The sequence below is a fragment of the Bufo bufo genome, chromosome 8 (assembly GCF_905171765.1).
Source record: "Bufo bufo chromosome 8, aBufBuf1.1, whole genome shotgun sequence".
Lineage (NCBI taxonomy): Eukaryota > Metazoa > Chordata > Amphibia > Anura > Bufonidae > Bufo > Bufo bufo.
Window position 1 is genome coordinate 190,104,750 of NC_053396.1, and position 19,986 is coordinate 190,124,735.

Here is a 19,986-nt window from a genome sequence, read left to right on the forward strand (position 1 = left end):
TCATGGCTATTGAAGACATAATACAACTGGATCCGTTCATGACGGATGCATGCGGTTGTATTATGGTAACGAAAGCTTTTTTGCAGATCCATGACTGATCCGCAATAAACATTAGTGTGAAAGTAGCCGTAGTAACAACTGTTAGTATGCATCCTTAGAATAAAATAAAGTCAAAATAAGGTCCATCAGCATCACTTAACCTGCTTGTTGACAGTTGCCCTGTGGGGGTATTGAATCTATCGTACAGTCAGGAAAAACAGCTGCAATAGAGGCTGAAGTTTTGGGGGGATCTTACTTGCTGTGACTGTGTTGTATTTACTTCCTGAACTTGCCACTAGGGGGAGTGCATTGAACAGACTTATACAGCTCCCACTGAGTTCAGTACTTGTATAAAATCATATATAGCTAGCTCCCTCTAGTGGCGGCTTCGGGTAGTTATAATATTTCAGTTATGAAGTCAGGAAAAACAGATAAATGGAATTAATCGCACAGTAGTGTACTGGTGGACATTAATGTAAATACACAGGCAGGTCTATTGCTATGGGACTCTATGATTTTTGTGCACGCCTCTGACAAATAGCAAAAGATTCAGCTGCATAGCAGTTTAAACAATGAGAAGAACACTGCAATTACTGTAATATAAAAATGCATCTATTTCCCTTAAAAATCGAAATCCTTTGTGCGAATAACATATGCAAAAAGGTAAAAATGAATGACGACTATATACCGTATATAGTGTGGGTACATATTACAGGGTGTATATGTGAGGTGCATGTGATGGGCAGTGGAGTATCTGCTTACTCTTGACATGTGACTTCAATTCTGTCTTCTCACTTTTTTCTTTCTCTCCAGCTCTGTTACTCAATCAGGGTAAGATCTTTTCTTTCTCTTTATTATTTTCCAATGCTGAGTAATTATCATATCCCCCAAAACTATTTCAGTCACCTGGCGTCTTATAGTCAGGAACTTCTGCTGGTCGGTTAGATGTCTGAGTAAAGTTCTTCGTTCACAAAGTTTAGTCAAAGGGTTTTGTCTCATGTCCATCCATATATAAGGCTGTGTTCTGAACGGGATTGTCCCTGATGTGTTAGCACAATGTTGAGGTGAAGCATTTTCCCATGTATGCCAGTGTTCACAATATCTTGTTTCTCTATACCTTCCAATATTTGAAATGCCCAAGGAGGAACAATATCAGATTTTATTTTTCACTAAGCCATGCCGCTAACTCCACCCAATGCCTATCTGATCCCGCCCAGTAACCTTTGTGCCCCCACACAGTAGTTATGTCCTTTTAGAGAACCCTTACAATAATGCTGCCCCCTTACAATTATGCTGCCCCCTTAGTGCTCCCTTTACAGTAGTGCTGCCCCCTTAGTGCTCCCCTTACAATAGTGCTGCCCCCTTAGTGCTCCTCTTACAGTAGTGCTGCCCCATTACAATAGTGCTGCCACCTTAGTGCCCACCTTACAATAGTGCTGCCCCCTTAGTGCTCCCCTTACAGTAGTGCTGCCCCATTACAATAGTGCTGCCACCTTAGTGCCCACCTTACAATAGTGCTGCCCCCTTAGTGACCTCTTACAATAGTGCTACCACCTTAGTATTCCCCTTACAATAGTGCTGACCCCTTAGTGCCCACCTTACAATAATGATGCCCCCTTAGCGACCCTTACAATAGTGCTGCCTCCTTAGCGACCCTTACAATAGTGCTGCCCCCTTAGTGCCTCTTACAGTAGTGCTGCCCTCTTAGTGCCCCTCACGATAGTGCTGCCCTCTCAGTGCCCCTCTAACAATGGTGTTGCCCCCTTAGCGACCCTTACAATAGTGCTGCCCTCTTAGTGCCCCTTATAATAGTGCTGCCACTTAGTGCCCCCTTACAACAGTGCTGCCCCTTTGTTCCCCCATCACAATGGTGATGCCCCTGTAGTTTACATAAAAACTAAAAAGTAATACTCACCTAGCACTGTTCCCCTGATGAGCGGAGCACCTCATCTCCAGCCTGTGCTCTCTCCCGCTCAGCTCAGCATGCGTGATGATGTCAATGCAACATGCCTGCCTGCTGGAGGGCGCACAGGCTGGCGGATGTTGGAGCAGGGAGCTGACGGCTGCTTCACCATTGTATTGAGACTGTCCCGCCAGGTTAGAAACGGTTAGGAGGTATGGTAAGTTAACTTACCCCCATTGCTTCAACATTCAACTTTTTGTTAACAGGGTCCCCCAATGATAAGCTGATCACAGGCTGTCCTGTTGCTAAAATACTCTGCAATCAGCTGTAATCTGTGGCAGAACCTGGCAGCAAGTGTTCAGTTTCCCTGCAGCGCCACCACTGGGGAAATAAAGCATTACACAGCCCATATTAAGCAATCAGTGTAAAACATGGACAAAGTCCTTTGAAGGGAAGGCACCCCTCTATTATAAACTACAGAGTAGTTGGAAATGTGTTTTCAAACTAGACAAACCCTCTAAGGATTTGCTTCCAGTAACGTCACCATGCTTATTTCAGTGCATATATAATGTCTCCTACTGTCATGCAAGTGATCTTGTGGTTCTAAGACGCCTTCTCTCCTTGACCAGACGATGAAGACAAGAAACTGACCTCAGAGGAGGAGGAGGCTCGGAGGATTGCAGAGATGGGAAAGCCAATACTTGGGGAGCACTCCAAGATGGAGATCATTATTGAAGAGTCCTACGAATTCAAGGTAGTATCTATATGTTGTTGAGCACTGTCAACATCTGGTGTCTATTACTGGTGAATGTTCCTGTATACCAGGACACCAGAAATAAAACGTTATGGCTCCGCCATAGCCATTTTTGTGGTCATCCTCATTATTATTGATATCAAAGCGTGATTCTAATTAGGTGTTTGTTAACGTTCCTCAGCCAAGTACCAATTACTCCAGAAAATTACATAAAAGTACCCCCAAGGCTGTGGCCATACACAGCATGAGTACAATACTAGTACGCAATGGAGACATGGTCTATACTTCCTGGAGTACAGATACCACTATTATTTAGAGGTCCATCTATTTAGAGGTCCTTCAGAATCCACTTATGTGCCTTCTCCTCGATTCCCTTAAGATACCTATAGAATTACACTCTGTTCACACTGCACCTGGAGAATGTATGTCAGAGGTATACCTCCCACAGAAACCTACAAAATATGACAAATTAGAGTCATACATCAAGAACATAGAGGACCAGCGTATGTAACTATAGCCTATAATGTGCACCGCTTAGTTGACAAATAATCGCAATGGCCAATTATTAAGTCACCAACAACTTGCAATATATACCATTGTCAGGATCACGAGTTAGACTCAGGATGTGAGTTTAAAGGGTGAAACAGATTTTAACGTCAATCTCCCACTCTGCTACTTTGAGCCACAGGGTTATGCTAGATCTCCCCCCTTTAGCTATCTGACATCAACATCTAAGGAATATTAGCTGCCACCACTTGCCATAATAATTGGACAAGACGCCTTAAACAAGGTAACTCACAATTACCCACTTCAACCCACCACTCTCTCTAGCGTTCACAGGGTTACTATACCCATATACACAACAATACTTCCTCTGAGATCGTGAAATAATTTAGAACACAAGAAGGCTCTTATTAAAGTGAAGTTGTACTATCTAAAAGACAGTTTTCACAAGGTAAAAATACAAGGACATATGAATAGAATGAAAAAATAACATAAAATAAAAGAAACTAAACTTAATATGTTACGAGACGGTAGAAGTCCGGTTGCCTGGGGGATAGCAGGAAAGTCGGCCAGTTCATCAAATGAGTTGTCCCCCAAAGAAATGACAAAGTTAAAAGGGACACACATACCTTAAGAAGGTCTGCTGATCCCCCCTCTAGCCCCCCCACCTCTGATGTCAGGAAGAAGCCAATATGTATGCTAATGGCCTTTTGCGACCAAGTTTTATGAGGTCAGTTCTTGGCTCAGAATCTGTCCACTAAGATAAATTTTCTTGTGGGCATCATAGCGACTTCATACCACTTTCATCCAACTCGTTATAATGTTCCGCATATGTGCATATCAAACATGGAGGGATTAGAGACAGTACGTGGTGCATTCTTTAATTGCCACCTCTTCCAGAGCTTTGATTGAGGTGAATTTCACATAGGTAATGCCAGTAGACGGCCTAATTTCAATCCTGAGCAGCACACGGCCAAGTTATAAATTAGGTCCAGTATTTCTTTGATAAATCTTCATGGTATGGTTTTGGTTTTTAATACATGACCCCTCCTGCAGGTCATTATATCCTCTACTAGTTTTGGGAATAAGGCATCGATGATTTTATGGCCAGCCACAAGAATGTCAAGGGGGTTTTCTCTACTCAGATATCTACAAATTATTTTGCTATCTATATCACCAAACCATATTTTTCACTTTATAAGATGCATCTAGGTTTTAGAGGAGGAAAATAAGCAAAAATATTTTTCATCAGACCTCAGATCAGACCCCCAATCTTCCCCAGACTCCCAAATCAGACCCCCAATCTTCTTCAGACCTCAGTTCAGACCCCACAATCTTCATCAGAGCTCAATCAGACCCTCAATCTTTATCAGACCTCCAATCAAACCCCCAGTCTTCATCAGACCCCCGAATCAGACCCGCAATTGTTATCAGAGCTCATATCAGAACCCCTAATCAGACCCTCAATCTTTATCAGGTCTCAGATCAGATCCTCCAATCAGACCCCCAAATCTTCATCAGAGCTCAGATCAGTCCCCCAACCTTCATCAGACGCCCAGTCTTCATCAGACCTTAGTTCAAACCCCCAATTTTCACCAGACCCCAAAATAAGCCCCCCAATCTTTATCAGACCTCAGATCAGACCCCCCAATCAGACGCTCAATCTTCATCAGAACAGTTAAATATAAACAACTTACCTCTCCTGCTCAGATGGTGCTGCAACTCTGCAGATCCAGCATGCTCTTCCTGCACTCACCGCTCCCTGGTCTTCTTCCAGGCATTGTGCTGCACTGTAACCTGACACAGCACACAGCATCAGGTCATAGTGTGTGCCTATAGTGTATGTCCTAACGCTATACGCAGTGAGGACACAGCACAGCGCAACACCCAGAAGAAGACCAGGGAGCAGTGAGTACAGCCAATGCTAGTAGCGCTACACTCACCACTCCCTGTGCCTCCTGCATACTAATGAGCACTTCAATAATGAAAGCTCTCATTAGTATTTCCCCTACTTTTGGGGGGGGGGGGGAGTGCATCTTATAAAGCGAAAAATGTGGTATATATTCCTCTTAGGGTGCAAGACCATTCCATACGGCCAACATTTAGATAACCTTTCTTCTCCTTGGATTTTTATTACGAAGATCTCACCAGGATCTAATTTTAAGATGACTTTTAATTTACAGAACTTTCTTGGGTTGAACTAAGATTACACATTGAAATGTCATACAACTTGAAAAGCCATGTAACCAGGGATCGAATCCTGCCGCATAGAGGTCTCTCATCTGTCAGCCATGCAGTTCCTTCTCCTGCAGCTTCATAATGATCACTTTCAGCAGTCATCCGTAAAGCGTTGTGACCAGATAACTGAAGGATTTATCTGCTTTTTGCTGTAGTAAACCCATAAAGAGGGGAAGAATGCTGTCTAATCCTTATTTAAGCCTAAGCGTATATCTGCGGTGCTGCGGCAGCAGGAATGGTTTCTATATGAGCTGCATGCTATTGCTGCTGAGGTGGCATCCATCTGGGAGCGCTGGAGGGGTCTTGAAATCCCTTGTCTTATGATATGCTTTCTGGTTTTTATGTCACCAGATTGCACTACAGTCCATGTGACGTCCCGCGCAGCTAATCCTACAATGTTACTAATCCCATGGGATTAATCTAAAGTGAGGTCAGCGGGTAAGAGTTCACGTATAGCCCTTATTGGGTGTCGGACCCCTACCCCTCTGAAATTATTCACCTATCCCGAGAATAGGTCTTCAATATCTGTACCAAGCTAAATTCAAAGTTTCCCAGCAGCAGTAAATGTATAACAAACCAAGTCATACACACGACCACCTCCAGGGTCCGGCTCCAATCCTGCAGCGCTGATGTCATCGTCCTGGCTGCAGTGGTGACGTCTTGTACACACCAGGGTCACTGTGCAGCCAATCAGTGGCCTCATGAATATATGACAGGTGACTGCTGAGGCCTGTGATTGGCTGCCGTTGTGACGTGGTGTGTACGGGATGACACCACCGAAGCAACGGCAGGGGAGAAAAGTGGTAAATACGACTGTGTTTTTTAGTACATTTACTGATGCTGGGAAACTTTTAATTTAATTTGGACAACCCCTTTAAGTCCTCATGCAAAACCCTTTTTTGTGTAGTCAGTCTTTTTCAGGGGTGGTAAAGAATGCAGAAGACAGGCCTCAGGTCGTACAATTTTGAGGGATGCTATTGAAACATAAAAAACTGCCATATTGTGCTCAAATAATACTGCCAACTAGAGCTCAGAGTATACAGCCATAAAGACCTCAAATAATAAAATAGATAGATGGATAATGAGTAGATAGAATTATAGATGCATAGATAGATAGATAGATAGATAGATAGATAGATAGATAGATGATAGATAGATAGATAGATAGATAGATAGATAGATAGATAGATAGCAGATAGATAGATAGATAGATAGATAGATAGATAGATAGCAGATAGATAGATAGAAGAAATATATATAGAAAGATAGATATAAGATAGAGTATAAATAGAAAGATGAGATAGATATTAGATAGAATAATAGATGCATAGATAGCAGAAATATATATAGAAAGATAGATATAAGATATATAGGGCCAGATTTATCATTACTCTGACAGCTCACTCCACTTTCACATATGGCTAAAGTCAGTTTTAGCCAAGTCAGATTTATGATCGGCCCTTTAAGACTGTAATAAATGTGGTTTGACGGTAGCAGTTTATCCGTCAGTAAGCAGCTTTACAAAAGTCGCACATCTTTACGAAAAAGTTGCATGTTCTAATAAAAAGTCTCATAAGATAAGCATGGTCCTCACTGGAGTGAAATTGCGACTTTTTTGCGACTTTTAAATAGTCCCAATAGTAAATCTGTCTAGAGATTCATTTACATAAGAAAACACGCCCACTTTTAGAAAACTGGCGAGCATAGCGCAGAGCAGAAAAAAGTCGCAAATTTGTGCGCAGTTTTAGCGTTTGGGACTTTTTTGGGGACTTTTTCACTCCATTATTCTTACCTGAGCTAATGATAAATCTGGCCCATAGAGTATAAATAGAAAGATATGAGATAGATAGATAATGAGTAGATAGAATAATAGATGCATAGATAGATAGATAGATAGATAGATAGATAGATAGATAGATAGATAGAAAGAAAGAAAGATAGATAATGAGTAGATAGATAGATAGATAGATAGATATTTCCCAACCAGTGTGCCTCCAGCTGTTGCAAAACTACAACTCCCAGCATGCCCGGACAGCCTTTGTCTGTGCGGGCATGCTGGGAGTGGTAGTTTTGCAACAGCTGGAGGCACACTGGTTGGGAAACACTGAGATAGATAATGGAGGAGATAGATAGATAGAAGAAATATATATAGAAAGATAGATAGATATAAGATAGAATAATAGATGCATAGATAGATAGATAATTGGAGGTTGGCAGTCGCAGAATTTCCTGTTGTAAGCTTCCATCTGGTTTTATATAGCCTTTATGTCTATTCCTAAACGCTTTGCCTCATGTTCCCATCTCCCCTCCATACTGGACGGTTAATTATTTATGTAGCCTATGGAAATGACCCACCGCGACTCTCTGGATACAATTACATCCATCGCAAATCTATGCCATATCCAAGGGCTATGAAAATAAATGACTGTTTACTCATTAGAACATGACTAATGGGACATAAAGATGGAAGCAAAGGACCTACATAGACCTGCGCGGTCCCAGTGTAGGAAACCCTCGTTAAGATTAATTGATTTGTTTTATGGCTCTTTTTTCTGATTATTTTGATTTTTTTTGTTACTGCATTTATATCGTGGAGATCTTTATCCAATGTTCCTCTGCAACTATATACACATGGACGCCGGCTATGTCTTGACATTTGCAGGACGTGACCCTTGAGCGATATTCCTGTAACGAGGTTGCACAGAGCTTGCGAGCAGATCGGAGATGGATTGTAGATGTTCTCCTCCAGCTTCTTAGCCATATATTATGTCCATGGAGCTCCTGCACCCGTCCTGGACTACCCCATTTAGCAGATATACAGTAGGACCTGTGGTTTGGCTTCCATGGCAGTACCACCACAATAGGGCTATGTTCACATCATTTAGTAGGTAGACTGCGAAAGCTCCAGACGTACACACTAAACATATCCGTGTCCAGCACCTACCTTTTCTCACAGTGGGACCCTATGGGTGATGGACACTACCGTATGACACCCACCAGAGGCATATGGTTTAACGCAGGGATGCTCAACCTGCAGCCCTCCAGCTGTTGTAAAACTACAACTCCCATCATGCCCTGCTGTAGGCTGATAGCTGTACAGTGTCTGGGAATGCTGGGAGTTGTAGTTTTGCAACAGCTGGAAGGCCGCAGGTTGGGCATCCCTGGTTTAATGTATATGTTACACATGTGATGTGGACAGAGCCTAATTAGCAAGCATTGTAATATAATTAGAGATGATTTGGAATAAACCAGATTTTGTTACGAACTTCTCAAAAGCTTTGGCTTTCAGCAAATTCGAAGCTTTTGCATTTCTTTTAGGGAAAACCATTCAAAATAGTGTTTTACAGATGAGAAGGAGGCATCTGCCACCATAAAGGGATAATATTTGGACCATTTACTAATTTTAAAAAATCACTTAAAGGGGCTGTCTCACTTCAGCAAATGTCCTTTCTCATGTAGAGGAAGTTAAATCAAGGCACTTACTAATGTATTGTGATTGTCCATATTGCCTCCTTTGCTGGCTGGATTCATTTTTCCATCACATTATACACTGCTCGTTTCCATGGTTACGGCCACCCTAAAATCCTGCAGCGGTGGCCATTCTTGCACATTATAGGAAAAAGCACTAGCCTATGTGCGCATCCACGGTCGCAGCCACTAAAGAGGCTGGCGCTTTTTCCAATAGTGTGCAAGCATGACCACCACTGATGGTTTGAAGGTTGTAACCATGGTTGTAACCATGGAAACGAGCAGTGGATAATGTGAAGGAAAGGAAGCAATATGGAGAATCACAATATATTAGTAAGTGGCTTCTAACAGAAGATACGGCTGGTGGCAGTTGAAGGACAGAACTGAGCATGTGCGACCACCTCAGTGAGGGGGACAGAGAAATAAGGAAATTTGCAAACATATTATTGAATAACTCAGTGGCTATACTAAAAATTTAATTACATGCAATTACAAAAGTATTATAGATCTAGGCAATGGTTTGAAAAATGTAGAATATTTTTCGTGGGACAAGCCCTTTAAAGGGTTAAACAGGCTGTGTGTTACCGGTGGCTACCACCATCCAGTTCTATATGTCACTGTCACTTTGACATTATTAAGGCTGTCTTAGCAGTAAAGAGCTTGCAAAGTGTGTCATACATGACTTTAGTAAAATTGGGGGCACTTTACATTTGGATTTATCGTACATGGTATAGGACATGTCCATCTCTATCTAACAACGCTAGAACCAGCCCTGTACCCAGTGTCGGACTACATTTATTTGAACCAAAGCAAATCCGATGGCCAACTCCACTGAATCGGGACCAAAACGAATTTCGAGGAGTTTGCTCATCTGTAATCATAATGAACGTTTTCCGATGTTTTCTCCTATTTACTGCACTGGCAGACAAACAGATATGTTCACAAACGGCCGATTAGAACATGGGTGCTTCCACCCGGTTGGTTGCGTTAGGAGGGGGCGTTATATCGTCTTTATATCGTAGCCTCTTATTAGGAAGTTTGCACACAAAAAAAAAAAAACGGAAGGCCTCTTCAAATTTGATAAAGATTCGGCTTTATTCCAAATCTTCCTTTTTCCTTACAGAGCACAGTGGACAAACTTATAAAGAAGACAAACTTGGCACTGGTGATTGGCACCCATTCCTGGAGGGAGCAGTTCATGGAAGCCATCACCGTCAGTGCAGGTGAGTTGCATGATATTCATAGCTGAGGGCAGAGTAAGGGCGCATTCACACGACCGTAGTGTTTTGCGGATCTGCAACACATAGATATATCAGCCCGTGTGCGTTCTGCAATTTTCGGACCGCACATGACAGCCACCATCATAGAAAATGCCTATTCTTGTCCGCAATTGCGGACAAGTATAGGACACGCTCTATATTTTTTGCGGGGCTGTGGAACGGAGCTACGGATTCGGACAGCACGCAGTGTGCTGTCTGCTTCTTTTGCGGCCCCATTGAAATGAATGGGTCCACACCCGTTCAGCAAAATTGCGGAACGGATGCGGACTCATTCATACGGTCATGTGAATGAGCCCTAAAGCTGAGTGCAGCTGGTGGAAGCTGAAGGGTGCTGAATAACAGCCATGACCCCCTCAGCTTAGAGTTGGGTGGTGGTCCTGCATACCTTCTATGAAAGCAGAACATGTGATTGCTACTAGGTGGGGCCCAGCGCTAAACTTCTTTTCGGTCTGATATGAAAATACTGCACTTTCATGCAGCCACCACAAGGGGGAGTACAAACAGATGATTGCGGCTTCCATTTCAGTCAATTTTATCTGCATAAATTCCTATACACTGAGCTCCCCCTAGTGGTGGCTGCAGACAGACACCTTTGTAATGAAAGGGAAGCAGGAGATTTATCCATGTGTTTATGCCAGTTGTCTGGTGTGAATCCATTGAGATTGTCTTTTTTTTATCACAATTCTTTTTAATAAAAATTTTGCTTGCTTAATTAAAAAAAGGTGAATTTATCGGAAATCTCGAATGCTGCACATTGCCTGGGAGTGACTGATGCATGAGTACTGGGAACCTGGATGGGGCAGGGGGCCCAGTTTGTTCTGCAGGGCCCAGTGAGACCTGTGTACAGCCCGCCTGTGTGCAGTCTGTTTGATGCTGATCTCATGTTCTTCTGTAGTAGATGGTCACCTCCAATCTTAGTTTCCTTAGTAATCTTTACTTTTCCTTTCAGAAAAAATGAAAATCGTACATCGTATAGGACATGTCAATCTCTTTCTAACAACGCTAGAACCAGCCCTGTACCCAGTGTCGGACTGGGGTACTTAGGGCCCACCAGTGTAACTGATTCTGGGGGCCCACCTTAGGGCTCCTGTACACTAACATATTTTTTTTCCATGTCTGTACCGTTCACTTCACTTCAATGGTGCCGGAAAAAAAAAAAAAAATTACTCCGTGTGCATTCCGTGTCTGTATGTCCGCCTGGCCGTTACGCAAAATGATAGAACGTGTCCTGTTATTGTCATTACAGACTAGGATAGGACTGTTCTATTAGAGGCCGGCTGTTCTGTTCTGCATAATGTGGAATGCACACAGCCGGTATCCATGTTTTGCGGATCCGCAATTTGCAGACTGCAAAACATCGTGTTCATGAGCCCTTACAGTGATAACGGAAATATTAAAGATGAAGTATGATGGCGGACACTCACAGCAAAATGCACAAACATACATGTGACACATGCAGCGCACACCTATCACTCATTGGACAGATGTGGGACACAAGACACTTATACGTGGCTCACATGCCACTGATGCATATGTCACATACTGCACATACACCACTGATACATAGAACATATATAGCACACACCAATCACACATAGGAAACAAGCAATGCACACACCAAGACAGTTATGCCTAACCCTATTAAGTGCAGCACATTTAAAGGATTTAAAAGGGGTCGTCTCACTTCAGCAGATGGCATTTATCATGTAGAGAAAGTTAATACACGGCACTTACTAATGTATTGTGATTCTCCATATTGCCTCTTTTCCATCACATTATACACAGCACGTATCCGTGGTTATTACCACCATGTAATCCAGCAGCGGTGGCCGTGCCTGCACACTATAGGTAAAGGTGTTGGCCTATGCGCACTTCCAGCATTTCCCTATAGGCCCCTTTCACACGGGCAAGAATTCTGCGCGGGTGCAATGCATGAGGTGAACGCATTGCACCCGCACTGAATCCGGACCTATTCACTTAAATAGGGGCTGTGCACACGAGCGGTGATTTTCACGCATCACTTGTGCGTAGCCTGAAAATCGCAGCATGCTCTATATTCAGCGTTTTTCACGCAACGCAGGCCCCATGGAAATGAATGGGGCTGCGTGAAAATCGCATAGCATCCGCAAGCAAGTTTAGAAGAAATTCGATTTATACGCATGGTTGCTAGGAGATGATGTTAGTAAATTGATAAAAGTCAATTTACTGTATTAATTTCCCCTATAACATGGTTATAAGGATAAATAATAGCATTCTGAATACAAAATGCTTAGTAGAGTAGGGCTGGAGGGGTTAAAAAATAAAAACAATTAACTCACCTCATCCACTTGGTCGCGCAGCCGACATTGTCTTCTTTCTTCTTTTTTGAGGACCTGCAAAAGGACCTTTGATGATGTAATCGTGCTCACCACGTGGTGTGCGGGGTGACGTTATTGCAGGTCCTGCTGAATGAAGATAGAAGATCCTTCTATCTTCATTCAGCAGGACCTGCGCAGACATCACCACGCTCACCACGTGGTGAGCGTGATTACATCATCGAAGGTCCTTTTGCAGGTCCTCAAAAAAGAAGAAAGAAGACGATGCCGGCTGCGCGACCAAGTGGATGAGGTGAGTTAATTATTTTTATTTTTCAGTGAAGAAGTCCGGGTTCGGGTCTGGGTACCACATTCAGTTTTTTTATCACGCGCGTGCAAAACGCATTGCACCCATACGATAAAAACTGAACAACGCAACGCAATCGCAGTCAAAACTGACTGAAATTGTGTGCGCACTCGCTCGGGTTTCCCGCAATGCACCCGTGACGCATCCAGAGCAAATCCGGGACGCCCATGTGAAAGAGGCCATAGTGTGTAAGCACGGCCACCACTGCTGGATTACACGGTGGTAATAACCACGGATACGTGCTGTGTATAATGTGATGGAAAGGAGGCAATATGGACAATCACAATACATTAGTAAGTGCCTTGTATGAACTGCATGATAAATGTCATTTACTGAAGTGAGACAAACCCTTTAACCCCTTTAAGCATAAATGTCTGGCATTAAATTTACCAAATCTTAACCTCCTCAGATTGCACATAATATGCAGTATTTAAAAGGGTTGTCCTACCATAATGACCATCGCCCATCTACAGGATAGGTGATAAATATCAGATTGCTGGGGGTCTGACTGCTAGAACACCCACTGATTATGAAAAAAGGGGTCCTGAGACATTTAATTACATTACCACCAATCTATGTACACAAGGGTAAGACCACGTTCCCTTGATCATCGGGGTCCCAGCAGTCAGACCCCCACCAATCAGACACTTATCACCTGTCGTGTTATAGCTGTTGGACCTTTTCAGACTCCCTATCCTTTCTTTTGGTTTTCTTTGGGTGTAAAAAAATAAAAATTAAATAAAAATTAAAAATCTGTCCCAAAATATGTGTCAAACTAAAATAGAATTTCTCGCCTGTTAAAGGGCCTGTGTCCACTTTTCTAGTTATCCTCTATCCACAGGATCGGGGTTAACTAAGTGATCCGTGGGGGTCTGAACGCTGGAGCCCCCACTGATCCCCCTTCTTGGCTGAGTGGCAGGTCGAGCATATGCACTGCCTCTCCATCCATTCTCTATGGGGTCACTGGAGATGGCAGAGTACAGCGCTGGCTAATTCCAGTGGTCCCAAAGAGAATGAATGGAGCAGCAGGACATATGTGTGGCCTGTCACACCATCAAAAAGGGGGAACAGGACCCATTCCTGGGATCAGTGGGGGTCGCAGAATTGGAGCCCACTAATCATATAGTTATGCCCTATGGTGTGGAGAGGATAACTTGAAAACCTGGACAACCCCTTTAAATCCTCTACCACTCCACCACCAGTATCTCTTTACATGGCGGCAGTGATGCCTGTAAATACGGAATATCATCACTGCCGCCATGTAAACCATACGTGTCAATACTGGAGAATATGACGCACTGTGCAGAATTTTTTATGTATAAGTCCAACCCCCTTTGCAGGTCACAACCTTTAACAAAGCCCAAGCAAAGGTGCTAGAGGAGCAACGTGAGCAAAGGGCACAAACGGAGGGTCATAACTGAAGAAGAGGCAATATTAGCGGTGTATTTAGAGTGGTGGCATCTGGAGCTGGGGCGTTTATGGGGGTACACCTAAAGCAGAGGCATTAGGGTCGCCTGAGGCAGGGTAATAGTGGGGATCTTGGAGCAGAGGTATTGGGGGGGGGGGGGCAACTGGAGAAAAGGCAATATTAGGGGTGCATTTTAGAGTGGGGGCATTAGGGGGCATCTTGAGCTGTGGCACTAATGGGGGTGCACCTAAAGCAGAGGCATTAGGGGGACCTAGGGCAGAGTTCCCCCAGTGCCACTCTGAACTCTGCAGAGAGCAGCACACATACACAGATCTGAGTCTGCTATAAACAAATCCCCTATTTCCCCCTTATAGTCTCCTACAACTCACTACTGTCACACACCTGAGAAATCAGCCCAGCACCGCAGAGGAGTCCTTCTCTCCAGCAGCCACAGTTTTCTGACAGCAGAGAGGGCAGGAGGATGGCCAGACATGTTCTCTCCTCCTTCACTGCCAGCAGCCCGGGAAGCTTAGAAGATACGGTGGGGCCTCCTGTACAATTTACACCAGTAGGAGACTTCATCACTGTGCCACCTAGTGGCTACAATAATTATCTCTCCTGAGAAACAAGAGAAATAATTACTCCTCCGTCTTATCTCTGAGCGCAGGAGACTGGGGGCCTACCCAGGAATCCCCCGCCTCCCTGGTGGGCCAGTCCGTGCCTGCCTGTACCTCACATGGATCCAGAGATCTCCTCAATTGCTCTGCTAGATTTATTTCAAGCTGGCAGCCCAGGGGACATGTCATTTTGCTGCAGCACAGGGGTAGTGTCCTTTCTGCTTCACCTCTCTTCTTATCACAGCTCACAAAGCAGCTGAAGGACGGAACTGAGCACATGCGTCCACCTCAGCGAGGTGGACAAAGAAATGAGAAACAAAGCAAACAGCAGGTGGCGCTATACAGATACATTTTTATTGAATATCTCAGTGACTATACAAAATTTTTAATTACATGCAATTACAAACTTACTCAGATTCAAAAACTGCAGAATATATTTTGTGGGACATCTCCTTTAATGTAATGTAGAGGGATCCCTACACAATTGCGATCAACAATGAATATTTTGGATATCGATATCGAAGCCAATATTTCTATGCCAGGTCTCTAATACGGACATATTGCCAAGTAGCACTCCAGAGTATGATGACATATGAGTGCATATTTCTCTAATGTGAGATTACAGCACAATCTTTCTTGCCATCTGTTCAGTGGGATTGTGATAAGTGTGAAGGGTGTCTTAGTAATGTTCTTCTCACAACAGTAAAGTCTCTCTCAGCCTTAAACAGCAAATGCCTTACTGACTGACTCCAGTGCTTGGCCATGCAGATTCTGGATCTTCTAGTTCTTTCTTTCTCTGTTTCTCTGGAGTACCATGAAGTAGAGATGGCTTTCCTGATGCAAAGCTGTAAGGAGTAAGCACATGTAGCTCCTCTCACTTCCTCAGCTAACAGTAGAGAGAGCTAGGGGTGGACCCAAGTCCATCACCTAGCTTCCTACAAGGGCATATTCAGGATTGTTAATCCTGACTGACCCATACAGAGCTATACTCGGTTATACAATACATCAAAACATTATACAACAAGAAACAATTTGCAAGTACCCTATTCTGGGTTACTACATCCATATATTAAAACATCTATATACATTAAAAAGCGTTCCTTCCCGAATATATTACATCGTATTAACATATCATTAATTCCTATAGTATTTCTTCAGTTCTAGCAGTACACATCACTACACACTCTCTTAGCTGAAAATAAAATCACACATCCAGATTAATTATATCGAGCACAATAATAAAATAATTAATCTTAAATTCCTATTTTATGAACGAAATGAGGATTTCAATAGAGACCTGGCAGAGAATATACGTCACAGGAGGCCCACACCACGTGACCTAAATAAACCAATCCACGACTGCCAGGAAGAGGTATTACCCGAAATATGGAGATAGTAGCAACCAAGTACCAGAAGTCTCCAAAACTCATGTCCTCATATCCTCAGGGTCCAAACAAAGCACGATAACATTTACAATGTCCCTACAATGTAACAAACTAATTGCACCCGCCAGAAAAAGAAACATACGAAAAACTTGAAAAGAGCCTCTAGAGGCAACGGGGGTGTTGCCGTTACACCTAGAGGCTCTGCACTCTCTGCAAATGCCGCACCCTCTGCACTTTATCTGACAGGTCCAGGTGTGATGACATTTTCACTGCCTAGCCCTGTCAATCAAAGGGCAGAGGACGCAGCACAGAGCCTCTAGGTGTAATGGTAACGCCCCCGTTGCTCCTAGAGGCTCATTTGCATATAGTAAAACATCAGTTTTTCTCAGCAATGCGGACACATATGAACATGGAACCAACACAGATGTCTTCAGCTGCCAAGCGCACATGTAACAGGTCGGCCCGTGTCATAGGTGCAGATCTGCTGTCAGATGGGCTTTAAATCTCCTTCCACCCTTAGCTTCCTTACATGATTTACGTTTATGACATCCATAAAACATTCAATGAAGTCAGCCTTAGGCCCCTTTCACACAAGCGAGTTTTCCGCGCGGGTGCAATGCGTGACGTGAACGCATAGCACCCGCACTGAATCCTGACCCATTCATTTCAATGGGGCTGTGTACATGAGCGGTGATTTTCACGCATCAGTTCTGCGTTGCATAAAAATCGCAGCATGCTCTATATTCTGCGTTTTTCACGCAACGCAGGCCCGATAGTAGTGAATGGGGTTGCGTGAAAATCGCAAGCAAGTGCGGGTGCGATGCGTTTTTCACTGATGGTTGCTAAGAGATGTTGTTTGTAAACCTTCAGTTTTTTTATCACACGTGTGAAAAACGCATCAAAACGCATTGCTCCCGCGCAGAAAAAACTGAACGCAATCACAGACAAAACTGACTGTTCCTGCTTGCAAAATAGTGCGAGTTTCACTGAACGCACCCTGAACGCATCCGGCCCCAATCCGCAACGCCCGTGTGAAAGGGGCCTTAGGCCCCTTTCACAGGGACGAGTATTCCGCGCGGATGCGATGCGTGAGTTGAACGCATTGCACCCGCACTGAATACCGACCCATTCATTTCTATGGGGCTGTGCACATGAGCGGTGATTTTCACGCATCACTTGTGCGTTGCGTGAAAATCGCAGCATGCTCTATATTCTGCGTTTTTCACGCAACGCAGGCCCCATAGAAGTGAATGGGGTTGCGTGAAAATCGCAAGCAAGTGCGGATGCGGTGCGATTTTAACGCACGGTTGCTAGGAGACGATCGGGATGGAGACCCGATCATTATTATTTTCCCTTATAACATGGTTATAAGTGATAATAATAGCATTCTGAATACAGAATGCATAGTAAAACATCGCTGGAGGGGTTAAAAAAAATAAATATATAATTTAACTCACCTTAGTCCACTTGATCGCGTAGCCCGGCATCTCCTTCTGTCTTCATCTGATCTCTGTGCAGCAATAGGACCTGTGGTGACGTCACTTCGGTCATCACATGATCCATCACATGATCTTTTACCATGGTGATGGATCATGTGATGACCGGAATGACGTCATCACAGGTCCTGTTGCTGCACAGAGATCAGATGAAGACAGAAGGAGATGCCGGGCTACGCGATCAAGTGGACTAAGGTGAGTTAAATTATATATTTATTTTTTTGTATATATTTGTATATAGAGTAACACAGCCCTATTGTACTATGCATTCTGTATTCAGAATGCTATTATTTTCCCTTATAGCCATGTTATAAGGGAAAATAATACAATCTACAGAACACTGATCCCAAGCCCGAACTTCTGTGAAGAAGTTCGGGTTTGGGTACCAAACATGCGCGATTTTTCTCACGCGAGTGCAAAACGCATTACAATGTTTTGCACTCGCGCGGAAAAATCGCGGGTGTTCCCGTAACGCACCCGCACATTTTCCCGCAACGCCCGTCTGAAAGAGGCCTTAGTCTGATGAGGAACAGTTTAGACCACACATAGACTACCTACTGTACACCTGCCCATAGGATAGCCAGGCAATATTCAAAAAGGGTTACCAGACTAGACAATATCCACACTACCCCAGGTTTTCATGATGAGAAGATTCAGGCATACCGAGACTGAACTTGGATACTTATTTCTTAGTTTGATTTAAGAAGTCGGTGTATATGGTCTGTAATGGCCCTGTCTGACAACACGTCTCCCTTTCATTTCCTAGGTGATGAAGAGGAGGAAGATGATGGAAGAGACGAAAGACTGCCTTCCTGTTTTGATTACGTCATGCACTTTCTGACAGTCTTCTGGAAAGTTCTGTTCGCCTTTGTGCCCCCTACAGAATACTGGAATGGCTGGGCTTGCTTTTTTGTCTGCATCTCCATTGTTGGGTTTCTCACTGCGGTCATAGGTGACCTCGCCTCACATTTCGGCTGCACCGTAGGACTGAAGGACTCAGTCACAGCTGTGGTGTTTGTGGCACTTGGGACATCTATCCCTGGTAAGGAATCCATTATCCACAGAATTAGTAGTGGTATATTAGGGGTTAATGCAGAGCTCCGTCATTCTAATTTTGCTATCTTTTGCAGATACATTTGCAAGTAAGGTGGCTGCAACACAGGACCAGTATGCAGATGCCTGCATCGGCAATGTGACGGGCAGCAACGCAGTGAATGTCTTCTTGGGCATTGGAGTGGCCTGGTCTGTAGCTGCAATTTACTGGGCCATTCAAGGAAAAGACTTTGTGGTGAATGCGGGGTCATTAGCCTTTTCGGTCACACTCTTCACCATTTTTGCATTCATCAATATCGGTGTCCTCTTATACCGTCGTAGACCCCATATAGGAGGGGAGCTTGGAGGGTCTCGACTCTCCAAGACACTCACTGCCATTCTTTTCTTAGGCTTGTGGTTTCTCTATATATTGTTCTCTAGCCTGGAAGCCTACTGCCATATCAAGGGCTTCTAAGGGGAAAGCGAAGACACAACAAGTGGCTCTCGTGTAGAACTCAAACATTCCATGGGCTGAACTCACATACGTTGTGAGACGTTTCATTAGGGTGAAGCTGAGGGCAAAAAAAAAAGGATAACTTATTTATTTTTGTAATTTTTTTTCCATTTTGGGTCTCTTCATCAATTTTTGGGTAAAGTAGCACAATTTTTGCAACAAAAAAAAGAGGGGCATTAGACGGTCCCATATGTCAAGTTGGTTTCAACTCATAGATTGGGTTACAGAGGTTGTGCCGAGGCTCACAGTCTCTAGCTACTTCCAAACAAGTAACTTCTAAAGGTGTTTGTTGAGATTTTTACTCAAATTACAAGTGACAGCAAATAGACTTCTATCCATGTTCTCCAGTGTCATGTTATCCGTTGTGGTTCTGAGGAACCCATCCTCTATACATTAATAAAAGTGGTTTGTGGGCCTAACCAACCTTCATGAAAGCGGACCCTACCAGATACTGATGAGACTGAAGTATTTGGCACTTTGTGGCTCTCGGATCAGTTCCGTCACTAGTTTCCAGTGAATGGAGAGTTGAACATTGGAACAGCCACCAATATGGCTGCCTCAAATACTTCTTTCAATGGAAAGTATGTTGTAAGCCACAACTCCCATGTAGGTCTTACTACTGGAGAGACAATGGATGGGACTTTGTAGCCCAGTAACAAGCACTGGTGCTATTTTATCTGATGTCAG

General features: G+C 43.7%; 1 protein-coding gene across 1 annotated transcript in view; it reads left to right on the top strand.

Moving 5' to 3' along the window:
* Positions 1-19,260, top strand: part of SLC8A2 (solute carrier family 8 member A2) — a 127,163-nt gene extending 107,903 nt beyond the window's left edge. Inside the window, exons 5-9 of the mRNA XM_040442764.1 lie at positions 853-870; positions 2,572-2,696; positions 10,030-10,129; positions 18,520-18,795; positions 18,884-19,260. Of these exons, the coding sequence (XP_040298698.1) occupies positions 853-870; positions 2,572-2,696; positions 10,030-10,129; positions 18,520-18,795; positions 18,884-19,260 (896 nt within the window). The remainder of the gene's footprint in view (positions 1-852; positions 871-2,571; positions 2,697-10,029; positions 10,130-18,519; positions 18,796-18,883) is intronic.
* The last annotated feature ends 726 nt before the right edge of the window (positions 19,261-19,986 follow it).